The sequence below is a fragment of the Lithobates pipiens genome, unplaced genomic scaffold (assembly GCF_037356315.1).
Source record: "Lithobates pipiens isolate NorthernLeopardFrog02 unplaced genomic scaffold, aLitPip1_a1.2 Scaffold_25, whole genome shotgun sequence".
Lineage (NCBI taxonomy): Eukaryota > Metazoa > Chordata > Amphibia > Anura > Ranidae > Lithobates > Lithobates pipiens.
The window spans coordinates 183,484,521-183,496,930 of NW_027507787.1; the positions used below are offsets into that span (position 1 = coordinate 183,484,521).

Genomic DNA, 12,410 nt, shown 5'->3' on the forward strand with positions numbered 1-12,410 from the left:
CTTGCCACGTCACCTGCCACGTCACCTGCCACAAGTTGTGGATTGTCCACTTGCCACGTCACTTGCCACAAGCTGTGGATTGTCCACTTGCCACGTCACCTGCCACATCACTTGCCACGTCACCTGCCACAAGTTTTGGATTGTCCACTTGCCACGTCACTTGCCACGTCAGCTGCCACGTCACTTGCCACGAGATGTGGATTGTCCACTTTCCACGTCATCTGCCATGCCACCTGCCACAAGCTGTGGATTGTCCACTTGACACGTCACCAGCCACATCACCTGCCACAAGTTGTGGATTGTCCACTTGCCACGTGACTTGCCACATCACCTGCCACGTCACTTGCCACATCACCTGCCACAAGTTGTGGATTGTCTACTTGCCGCGTCACTTGCCACTTCACCTGCCACGTCACTTGCCACGTCACCTGCCACAAGTTGTGGATTGTTCACTTGCCACGTCACCTGCCACGTCCCCTGCCACAAGTTGTGGATTGTCCACTTGCCACGTCACTTGCCACAAGCTGTGGATTGTCCACTTGCCACGTCACCTGCCACGTCACTTGCCACGTCACCTGCCACAAGTTTTGGATTGTCCACTTGCCACGTCAGCTGCCACGTCACTTGCCACATCACCTGCCACATCACCTGCCACAAGTTGTGGATTGTCCACTTGCCACGTCACTTGCCACATCACCTGCCACGTCACTTGCCACGAGATGTGGATTGTCCACTTGCCATGTCACTTGCCACGTCACCTGCCACGTCACTTGCCACGTCAGCTGCCATGTCACTTGCCACAAGATGTGGATTGTCCACTTGTCACATCACCTGCCACATCACTTGCCACATCACCTGCCACAAGTTGTGGATTGTCCACTTGCCACATCACCTGCCACGTCACCTGCCACAAATTGTGGATTGTCCACTTGCCACGTCATTTGCCACATCACCTGCCACGTCACTTGCCACGAGATGTGGATTGTCCACTTTCCACGTCATCTGCCATGCCACCTGCCACAAGCTGTGGATTGTCCACTTGCCACGTCACCAGCCACATCACCTGCCACAAGTTGTGGATTGTCTACTTGCCGCGTTACTTGCCACATCACCTGCCACGTCACTTGCCACGTCACCTGCCACAAGTTGTGGATTGTTCACTTGCCACGTCACCTGCCACAAGTTGTGGATTGTCTACTTGCCGCGTCACTTGCCACATCACCTGCCACGTCACTTGCCACGTCACCTGCCACAAGTTGTGGATTGTTCACTTGCCACGTCACCTGCCACAAGTTGTGGATTGTCCACTTGCCACGTCACTTGCCACAAGCTGTGGATTGTCCACTTGCCACATCACTTGCCACGTCACCTGCCACGTCACTTGCCACGTCACCTGCCACGTCACCTGCCACAAGTTTTAGATTGTCCACTTGCCACGTCACTTGCCACGTCAGCTGCCACGTCACTTGCCACGAGATGTGGATTGTCCACTTTCCACGTCATCTGCCATGCCACCTGCCACAAGCTGTGGATTGTCCACTTGACACGTCACCAGCCACATAACCTGCCACAAGTTGTGGATTGTCCACTTGCCACGTGACTTGCCACATCACCTGCCACGTCACTTGCCACAAGTTGTGGATTGTCTACTTGCCGCGTCACTTGCCACTTCACCTGCCACGTCACTTGCCACGTCACCTGCCACAAGCTGTGGATTGTTCACTTGCCACGTCACCTGCCACGTCACCTGCCACAAGTTGTGGATTGTCCACTTGCCACGTCACTTGCCACAAGCTGTGGATTGTCCACTTGCCACATCACTTGCCACGTCACCTGCCACGTCACTTGCCACGTCACCTGCCACAAGTTTTGGATTGTCCACTTGCCACGTCACTTGCCACATCACCTGCCACGTCACCTGCCACAAGTTGTGGATTGTCCACTTGCCACGTCACTTGCCACATCACCTGCCACGTCACTTGCCACGAGATGTGGATTGTACACTTGCCATGTCACTTGCCACGTCACCTGCCACGTCACTTGCCACGTCAGCTGCCACGTCACTTGCCACAAGATGTGGATTGTCCACTTGTCACATCACTTGCCACATCACCTGCCACAAGTTGTGGATTGTCCACTTGCCACGTCACTTGCCACATCACCTGCCACGTCACTTGCCACAAGATGTGGATTGTCCACTTTCCACGTCACCTGCCATGCCATCTGCCACAAGTTGTGGATTGTCCACTTACCACGTCACCAGCCACATCACCTGCCACAAGTTGTGGATTGTCCACTTGCCACACCACTTTCCACGTCACCTGCCACGTCACCTGCCACAAGATGTGGATTGTCCACTTGCCACGTCACCAGCCACATCACCTGCCACAAGTTGTGGATTGTCCACTTGCCACGTCCCTTGCCACGTCCCCTGCCACGTCACCTGCCACAAGTGGATTGTCCACTTGCCACATCACTTGCCACATCACCTGCCACAAGTGGATTGTCCACTTGCCACGTCACTTGCCACGTCACTTGCCACGTCACCTGCCACAAGTTATGGATTGTCCACTTGCCACGTCACATGCCAGTCACCTGCCACAAGTTGTTGATTTTCCACTTGCCACGTCACCTGCCAAGTCACTTGCCGCGTCACCTGCCAGGTCACTTGCCACGTCACCTGCCACAAGTTGTCTATTGTCCACTTGCCACGTCACATGCCAGTCACCTGCCACATGTTGTTGATTTTCCACTTGCCACGTCACCTGCCAAGTCACTTGCCGCGTCACCTGCCAGGTCACTTGCCACGTCACCTGCCACAAGTTGTCTATTGTGTACTTTCCACGTCACTTGCCACTTCACCTGCCACGTCACTTGCCACAAGTTGTGGATTGTCCACTTGCCACATCACTTGCCACCTGCCATGTCACTTGCCACAAGTTGTGGATTGTCCACTTGCCACGTCACCTGCCACAAGTTTTGGATTGTCCACTTGCCACGTCACTTGCCACATCACCTGCCACGTCACCTGCCACAAGTTGTGGATTGTCCACTTGCCACGTCACTTGCCACATCACCTGCCACGTCACTTGCCACGAGATGTGGATTGTACACTTGCCATGTCACTTGCCACGTCACCTGCCACGTCACTTGCCACGTCAGCTGCCACGTCACTTGCCACAAGATGTGGATTGTCCACTTGTCACATCACCTGCCACATCACTTGCCACATCACCTGCCACAAGTTGTGGATTGTCCACTTGCCACGTCACTTGCCACATCACCTGCCACGTCACTTGCCACAAGATGTGGATTGTCCACTTTCCACGTCACCTGCCATGCCATCTGCCACAAGTTGTGGATTGTCCACTTACCACGTCACCAGCCACATCACCTGCCACAAGTTGTGGATTGTCCACTTGCCACACCACTTTCCACGTCACCTGCCACGTCACCTGCCACAAGATGTGGATTGTCCACTTGCCACGTCACCAGCCACATCACCTGCCACAAGTTGTGGATTGTCCACTTGCCACGTCCCTTGCCACGTCCCCTGCCACGTCACCTGCCACAAGTGGATTGTCCACTTGCCACATCACTTGCCACATCACCTGCCACAAGTGGATTGTCCACTTGCCACGTCACTTGCCACGTCACTTGCCACGTCACCTGCCACAAGTTATGGATTGTCCACTTGCCACGTCACATGCCAGTCACCTGCCACAAGTTGTTGATTTTCCACTTGCCACGTCACCTGCCAAGTCACTTGCCGCGTCACCTGCCAGGTCACTTGCCACGTCACCTGCCACAAGTTGTCTATTGTCCACTTGCCACGTCACATGCCAGTCACCTGCCACATGTTGTTGATTTTCCACTTGCCACGTCACCTGCCAAGTCACTTGCCGCGTCACCTGCCAGGTCACTTGCCACGTCACCTGCCACAAGTTGTCTATTGTGTACTTTCCACGTCACTTGCCACTTCACCTGCCACGTCACTTGCCACAAGTTGTGGATTGTCCACTTGCCACATCACTTGCCACCTGCCATGTCACTTGCCACAAGTTGTGGATTGTCCACTTGCCACGTCACTTGCCACAAGTTGTGGATTGTCCACTTGCAATTGCAATTGTTTAAAATATTTTTCTAATGGTTTTTCATCATTTGCAATCATTTTTGAGATTTTTAATGTAAAAAAAAAGGTCACCTTTAAAAACGCATATAAACGCAAACGCGGCTAAACGCGGTAGCGGCGTTTTGCCGCGTTTTACCGCGTTTTGCCGCGTTTTGCGTCTGAAACGCAGAAATTTTTGTTTCTGAACGCATTTTTTTGCTTCTGGAAAAACGAGATTAAACGCAACTGCATATAAACGGAAAAAAACGAGACTGTGTGCATGGACACATAGGATAACATTGAATGAGTTCAGGTGCAGTTGAAAAAACTGTCCAACTGCATCTGAACGCGCGTTTAACTGCGTCTCGTGTGCATGAGGCTTTAGAGGGCAATAGGGAAGCACAGATTAGTGTCTACAGGGGTGCTAAAAAAGAGCAACAGGGCCGCAGGTTGGATACCAAGGTTCTAGAATCTAGAGAAACCTAAATGTGTGATTACCCAAATGTAGACCCCCCCCCCCCCCCCCCCATTAGGCCAGGTTTGCATCTATGCATTATCCCTGCTGCCTGGATACAGCCTAATCATTTGAGTCTGTGGGAAACACAGGGGAAAAGGTCCATATTCCTTTTCTAAAATCAAAGCCGCTTGAAAAAGCATAGCGCTATGTGTTTCAACGCACTGTAAAACACGTTGCACTTTCCAATGCGTGGAGTAAGAATTAACGGCAGCTGTGTGTTTTTGCTGCAGGTGCATGTGCAATTTACAGGCAGTCCTTCCCCCACATATAGGTAGGTGCCCCCAGCCTCCTCTCACCTTATAGACCTTCCCGAAGGCTCCGTCCCCCAGCTCCCCTATGATCTCCCAAACTTCCTCGGGGTTCTGGTCCCTCTTGACATGTTCATATTGTTTCTTCTTCTTCTCTCCTCCCAGCTTGAAGATCTTCCTAAAGTTGAAGAAAGACATGTCCCCGGTGGGGGTGGGCGATGGCGCCCAGAAATTAGACCTCCGTGTGTTGTAGATGGTCAGCGGGGGGCGCCTGGCTTCATGCCCCCTCCACTAAGGAGATCCCACCGGTGATCCCTTCTGATGAGCAGATCCCTTCTGTAGAAATCCCAGCTGGGTCCTCTGCTGATAGATCCTGTGTGATCCTCTGCTGATAGATCCTGTATTGATGGGTGATCGGGTCCTCTCCCTGTATTGATCGGTGATCGGGTCCTCTCCCTGTATTGATTTGTGATCGGGTCCTCTCCCTGTATTGATGAATGATCAGGTCCTTTCCCTGTATTGATGAATGATCAGGTCCTCTCCCTGTATTGATGAATGATCAGGTCCTCTCCCTGTATTGATGAATGATCAGGTCCTCTCCCTGTATTGATGAATGATCAGGTCCTCTCCCTGTATTGATGAATGATCAGGTCCTCTCCCTGTATTGATGAATGATCAGGTCCTCTCCCTGTATTGATGAATGATCAGGTCCTCTCCCTGTATTGATGGGTGATCGGGTCCTCGCCCTGTATTGATGGGTGATCGGGTCCGATCCCTATGTGATTCCTCTGCTGTCAGGATGCCTCCTCCCAGGGTAGCTCCCTCCTATGTTCCCATAGAGGACCCCCGGTGTCAGGAGCTCAGGATGGTCCGGTAGATCCCCGGTATAATCCCTCAGGAGGCCGGGCTGTCCTCAGATGTCATCGTACACCTGTCTTAGTTCCTCTCCGCAGGCCGCGGGCAGCTCACACTGTCAGGCCCAGCCCATCCTCACACAGCCCGGCGGGAGGAGAAGGAGGAGGAGGGGAGGGAGGAGAAAGAGGCGGGGGAGTGACCCGAGAACTGCGCACTGACTTCAGTCCGGACACACCGACACCCGCCGGGCGGACCGAGGTAAGACGCAGCGCGGACTACACACAGGCGGACTATGGAGAAAACAGGCGCCACGGACACTTCCTCTGTGTCAGGCCTGTGCGCGCCCCCGTACTGCTCATGCAGCGCCTCTGAGCGCGCACGGGTTCCCCTGGCAACACTATTTTTTTCTCATCATCAAACTTTATTGACATTAAAAGTGACACTCTGAATTGGGGCTTGTGCCAGTCAGACTCATAAGTGAGGAGTGCTGGTTACTCCCCAGTACCAGGGCCTGGCTTTATCACATTTGTGTTTAGACCGAGTTCAAATACGTGTAGCTTATCTCCCAACTGTCCCTGATTTGGAGAAATGTCCCTCTGTCCCTCATTCCTCCTCATTTTGGTCTGATCTATATAGATGTTTTTAAAATACACTTTTTATTTATCAAAAAGTGTTTTCCAGCAATAAACCTTTCATCTGATTTCTAAATTGCTGCATTTGTAAATGACAAAAGCCAATATAAAGGAATAGTAGTGGTAAAAAGCACTTGTGGGTTTAACCAACTTTGTTTTTGTCCAATTCTCCTTTAAGGGGTGTGGCAGGGGGTGTGTCCTATGTCTGCATGCTTTTGCTGATAGGTGTCCCTCATTCCCATCTCAAAATGTTGGGAGGTATGGTGTAGGGCAGGGGTGCACTGAGCCCAAACACACTATTTCCAATGCACATGTACCTTAAAAATGCATGTAAGGCCTCATGCACACTTTTTTTTTTCTTCTAGGGTTGTCTTATAGGTTTTTTTTTTTTCTCTGCCTTTAAATGCCTCTCCATGTTATCCTAGGTGTCCATACACACAGGCTTTTAGCAGCATTTAGAGGCAGGATAAAACCCAGTGCCAGTGTGTCCAGGCGCAGCAGAGTTTGGGCAGAAAAAATGCTTGGCACTACTAGATGCTGCTAAACGCGCCTAAGGCCCCTTTCACACCGAGGCGTTTTTCAGGCGCTACAGCGCTAAAAATAGCGCCTGTGTAGTGCCTGAAAAAACCGGCCCCTTTCACTCCAGTGTGAAAGCCAGAGGGCCGGCTTTCAGACTGGAGCGGTGCGCTGGCAGGACGGTGAAAAAAGTCCTGCTAGCCGCATCTTTGGAGCGGTGTATTCACCGCTCCTAAACGGCTCCTACCCATTGAAATCAATGGGGCAGCGTGGCTCTACCGCCGGCAAAGCGCAGCCGCAGCGGCGCTTTGCTGGCGGTTTTAACCCTTTTTCGGCCGCTAGCGGGGGTTAAAACCATCCCGCTAGCGGCCGCATACCGCCACTAAAACAACGGTAAAGCGCCGCTAAAAATAGCGGCGCTTTACCGCTGACGCCTCCACCGCCCCCTTGAGCATTGATTCCCGGGCAGTCGCTTCCGGAGTCCCTCAAGGATCGCCCTTGTCACCTGTCCTCTTCAACATATACATCCGCCCACTCCTCCAGATCATCCCATTTTCAGACCTCTGCTTCCACTCGTACGCTGACGACATGCAACTTTATTTCCGTATCACTGGACAAAGAGATCACCACCAACAACTAGAAAATTGCCTCAATTTAATAGAAGACTGGATTACCAACCAACTCCCTCAAACTCAACGAATCAAAAACAGAGTTTCTTATCCTACACCCAAACCATAATTCCATAAGGCTGCTTTCACACTGGGGCGGTATTCAGGCGTTACAGCGCTAAAAATAGCGCCTGTGTAGCTCTTGAAAAAAACCGGCCCCTTTCCCTCCAGTGTGAAAGCCGGAGGGCTTTCACACTGGAGCGATGCGCTGGCAGGACGGTGAAAAAAGTCCTGCTAGCCGCATCTTTGGAGCGGTGTATTCACCGCTCCTATACCGCTCCTACCCATTGAAATCAATGGGACACCGCGGGAATAGCGGCGCTTTGCGGGCGGGTTTAACCCTTTTTCGGCCGCTAGCGGGGGTTAAAACCACCCCGCTAGCGCCCGCAGACCGCCGCTAAAACGACGGTAAAGCGCCGCTAAAAATAGCGGCACTTTACCGCCGACGCCGCTCCCGCTGCAGTGTGAAAGCAGCCTTACCAAGACCTCCTGGACACCACCCGCCATCTTTGGGCAGACCATCTCCCCAAAGACCAAGGCCAAGAGTCTCAGTGTCATTCTTGACTCACAAATGTCAATGGATGCACAAATAGGAGCAGTAGTTAGTGGCTCTCACCATCTGCTACGCTGACTCATCCCTTTTATCCCGAAGAATGACAAAGCAGTGGTAGTTGGAACAGTCATTAATTCACGACTGGACTACGCAAACTCGATTTACATTGGATTACCCCATTATCAACTGGCGCGATTACAATTTATCCAAAACACGGCGGCAAGGCTCATAACAGGAAAAAAACCCTGGGAATCAATCTCCCCTTCCCTGAGGAACCTACACTGTCTAACCGTAAAGGATCGGATCACATTCAAGACCCTCTGCCTCACCCACAAATGCGTGCATAGAGACACTCCTCAATACCTAATTGAGAAAATAAATCATTACACACCAAACCTCAGTCTTCGATCAGCTAACAAAAACCTCCTCTTCGTTCCCAAATCCTGGGACAAATCAAAGGGGGATCGGAGATTCGCTGTCCAAGGACCTCGGTTATGGAACGCTCTACCAACCAACATCCGCCTGGAAGAAAACCACCTGGCCTTTAGGAAAAAACTCAAGACCTTCCTCTTCTAGATGATGGACAACTAAGCTCTTCACAGTGCCTTGAGGCGATTCAGTTCACGTTAGAGGTCGACCGATATGGGTTTTTCTCTGGCCGATGCCGATATTTAGAAATCATGGCGGCCGATAGCCGATATATGATGCCGATTTTTTTGGGCCGATATGTTAGGCCGATTTTATTTTATTTATTTATTTATTTTTAATCCCCCTTGATCTAACACACCTTTCCCACTGTGGCGTTTTAAGGCGCTTTTGGGCTAAAAATAGCGCCTGTAAAGTGCCTGTAAAATGGCTCCCCTGCAGTCTGTGTGAAAGAGGCGATGCGCTGGCAGGATCTTAAAAAAAAGTCCTGCAAGCAGCACGTTTGGAGTGGTGTATACCGCTCCTCCACCACTCCTGCCCATTGATATGAATGGGCACCACTGCCGAAGCGCATGCAATGCGATTTGGCAGCAGTGCTTCATGGGCGCATTTAACCTCTTCCTTGGCCGCTAGCTGGGTTATATGTGCCCCACTAGCAGCCAAATAGCACCGCTAAAATGATGGTAAAGAGCCGCTAAAACTTGCGTTTTACCATCAACGCCTGCCCGCTCCAGTGTAAAAGCGGCCTTCATACGTGATACAGAAAATATTTCTTACACTTAAACATTTATTAAACAAAACAAACCTCCAATCAGTTTACTTGTATGTACGATTTAGATTAAAAAATATATATATATATATATATATATATATATATATATATATATATATATATATAAAATAGAAACAGGTAGTCAAAACTTTTGGACAAAAAAAAAAAAATGGGCTAACTTTACTGTTTTTATTTTATTTTGATTTTTTAAATGCTGTATTTTTTTCCCAAAAAAATGCATTTGAAAGACCTCTGTGCAAATGCCGTGTGACATAAAATATTGCAACAACCGCTATTTTATTCCCTAGGATCTCTGCTAAAAAAATATATATCATTTTTGGGGGGGTCTAAGTGATTTTCTGGCAGAAAATACAGGATTTTTACTTGTAAGCAACAAGTGTCAGAAAAGATTTAGTCTTTAAATGGTTAAACTGAGAACTTCTACACACTGAGATGATTTCATTCATTCAAGTGTAAACATTGTATCTTTCTGTTCTTTTCTTGGCAGTCTGCCCAGAGAGGAGGAAAGGGTTGCTATGACGACTCAGTCAACTTAGACTGACTTCTATACAGAAGTCATTTCAAAGTCCCGCTGTAGTTCTAAATCGGCTTTTTATCAGCACAAATCGGCCGATGCCGATTATTTAAAAAACGGCAAATATTGGCCGATATATCGGCCAGCCGATATATCGGTCGACCTCTAGTTCACGTTGTGCGCTATACAAATATTTCATTCATTCATTCATTTCAAAGGCCAGAATAAATTAAGTGAATTAACGCCCAAGAGCTTGATGCTTGTAAACACACAAACATCAGGCATTTTTTCAGCAAAAATGCTGCTGGCTTCTAGTAGGGTTGCCACCTCATCCCTATAAACCTGAACAAATATTAATTACCGAAGTTCTGTGGCTGATTAAGGTGGTAATCAAACTCACTTGGTGCCTAACCTGCATTAAATTAGCCTTCAGAACCTGTGTAATTCATATGTGTTCGGATTTAAAGGAATGAGGTGGCATCTCTAGCTTCTAGGAGAGTTAAATAAACGCCGTGTGTGGTCTAAGGCCTGGTTCACACCTATGCAGGTTGCATATTTCAGGTGTGTTTTGCGTTTTTCAGTACACGTTTTTGATCCATTGAAGTCTATTGAACCAAAAACCAGAAAAAAGCCCCTGGCCCTTTCCATAAAATGCAAAGATGTGAATATGGCCCCATAGGAAACCATGTTAAATGGACTGTAGTATGTTTCTGCAAAACTGAAAACGCACTAAAAAATGCATAGGTGTGAATGGGTGCTGCAGCGTCTGGAAACTGAACACATTCAAAGTAAAACGTATGTCACCAGCATACAGAGGATCTCCAGAACAGGTCCAAAGCTTTACTAAGCGATTGCATGATAAATACAGAAGCAAAGTTTCAGAGCCTCACAGGATCCCTTTATCAGGCATCACATTCTCCCGAAACATTGCCTGTATTTATGCTGTGATCGCTCAGTAAAGCTTTGGAACTGTTCTGGAGATCCCTGGTGTGCTGGTGACATTGCGTTCCCTTTGCAAGTTTCCCTTTAAAACTCATATTAAAGCGTTTAACCAAAAAAAAAAGATCCTGCTCCCTTAACCACTGCAGCCATTTTTTGCCATTTTTTGCGATACAACACTGCATTGATTTAACTGATAATTGCACGGTCGTGAGACGTTGTACCCAAACAAAATTGACCTCTTTTTTTTGCTATAATAAATATCCCCATTTTTTTTTTTAAATATCAATTTTTTTCCTCAGTTTAGGCCGATATGTATTCTTCTACATATTTTTGGTAATAAAAATTATTATACAGGATTTACAGTTTGCGCCACGCTTTACAACATGAGGGCAGACAGTACACTTACAATACAAACCAATACAGGAGGGATCAGAGGGCCCTGCTCGTTAGAGCTTACAATCTAGAAGGGAGGGTCAAGTGGAAACAAAAGGTAATAACTGTGGGGGATGAGCTGATAGAGAAAATGAACATACAGTTGTTAGGTGTGGGTAGAGTAGGCTTCTCTGAAGAGAAGGGTTTTCAGGGATCGTCTAAAAGCTAATAAAGTAGGAGATAAGTGGACAGATTGGGGTAGGGCATTCCATAGGTTTGGAGAGGCTTTGGAAAAGTCCTGGAGGCGAGCATGAGAGGAGGTGATGAGGAAGCTGGAGAGCAGGAGGTCTTGAGAGGAACGAAGAGAACGAGTAGGTTGGTATTTAGAGACTAAGCTAGTGATGTAGCTGGGGGGCAAAATTGTGGATGGTTTTGTACGTAGTTGTTAGTATTTTGAATTGAATTCTTTGGCCGAGCGGAAGCCAGTGGAAGGATTGACAGAGAGGAGTAGCAGACACAGAGCGATTGGTAAGGTGGATAAGTCTGGCAGCAGCATTCGTGATGGATTGAAGAGGTGATAGATTATATAGAGGTAAGCCAATGAGAAGGGACTTGCAGTAGTCGAGGCGAGAGATGACCAGTGAGTGAATTAAGATCTTTGTTGTATCATTGGTTAGAAAGGGCCGTATTTTGGAGATGTTGCGGAGGTTGAGGCGACAGGATTTGGACAGTGATTGGATGTGTTGCTTGAAGGAGAGTTCAGAGTCCAGGACTACACCTAGAACCTTGGCATGTGGGGATGGGCTTATAGTTGTGACATCAATTTTGACAGAGAGATCAGGGGAAGGGGCATATGGGGGAGGAAAAATTATAAGTTCGGTTTTGGATAGATTGAGTTTGAGGAAGTGTTGTGACATCCAGACTGATATATCTGATATTAAATTAGTGATATGTGAGGAGACAGAGGGAGTGAGCTGAGGGGTAGAGAAATAGATTTGGGTGTCATCGGCATTGAGGTGGTATTGGTATCAGTTGACCCAGGGAGGAGGTGTAGATTGAAAATAGGAGAGGTCCAAGAACAGAACCTTGGGGGACCCCAAAAGAGAAAGGAAGAGGAGAGGAGGGAGTAGAGTTGTAAGAAATGCTAAAGGTGCAGTTGGATAAGTAGGAAGAGAACCAACGAAGAGTACAGTCATGGAGACCAAAGGCGTGGAGTTTTTTGAGGATGAGGGGGTGGTCAACCGTAACAAAGGCAGCAGGTCC

The 12,410-nt window shown here is 48.8% G+C and overlaps 2 protein-coding genes across 7 annotated transcripts in view; one reads left to right on the top strand and one right to left on the bottom strand.

Moving 5' to 3' along the window:
* The window catches only part of SLK (STE20 like kinase), a 121,327-nt gene extending 116,163 nt beyond the window's left edge, over positions 1 to 5,164 (bottom strand). For all 4 annotated transcript variants that reach the window (XM_077455255.1, XM_077455254.1, XM_077455253.1 and 1 more), the window contains exon 1: positions 4,925 to 5,164. In XM_077455255.1, coding sequence (XP_077311381.1) covers positions 4,925 to 5,074 — 150 coding nt within the window. In that variant the 5' untranslated portion in view covers positions 5,075 to 5,164. The remainder of the gene's footprint in view (positions 1 to 4,924) is intronic.
* Positions 5,165 to 5,875: 711 nt separating this feature from the next.
* STN1 (STN1 subunit of CST complex) overlaps positions 5,876 to 12,410 on the top strand; it is a 96,924-nt gene continuing 90,389 nt past the window's right edge. For 2 of the 3 annotated variants that reach the window (XM_077455256.1, XM_077455258.1), the window contains exon 1: positions 5,876 to 5,989. The gene's annotated coding sequence lies outside the window, so the exon portion shown is untranslated. The remainder of the gene's footprint in view (positions 5,990 to 12,410) is intronic. The other variant, XM_077455257.1, reaches the window with a different exon arrangement.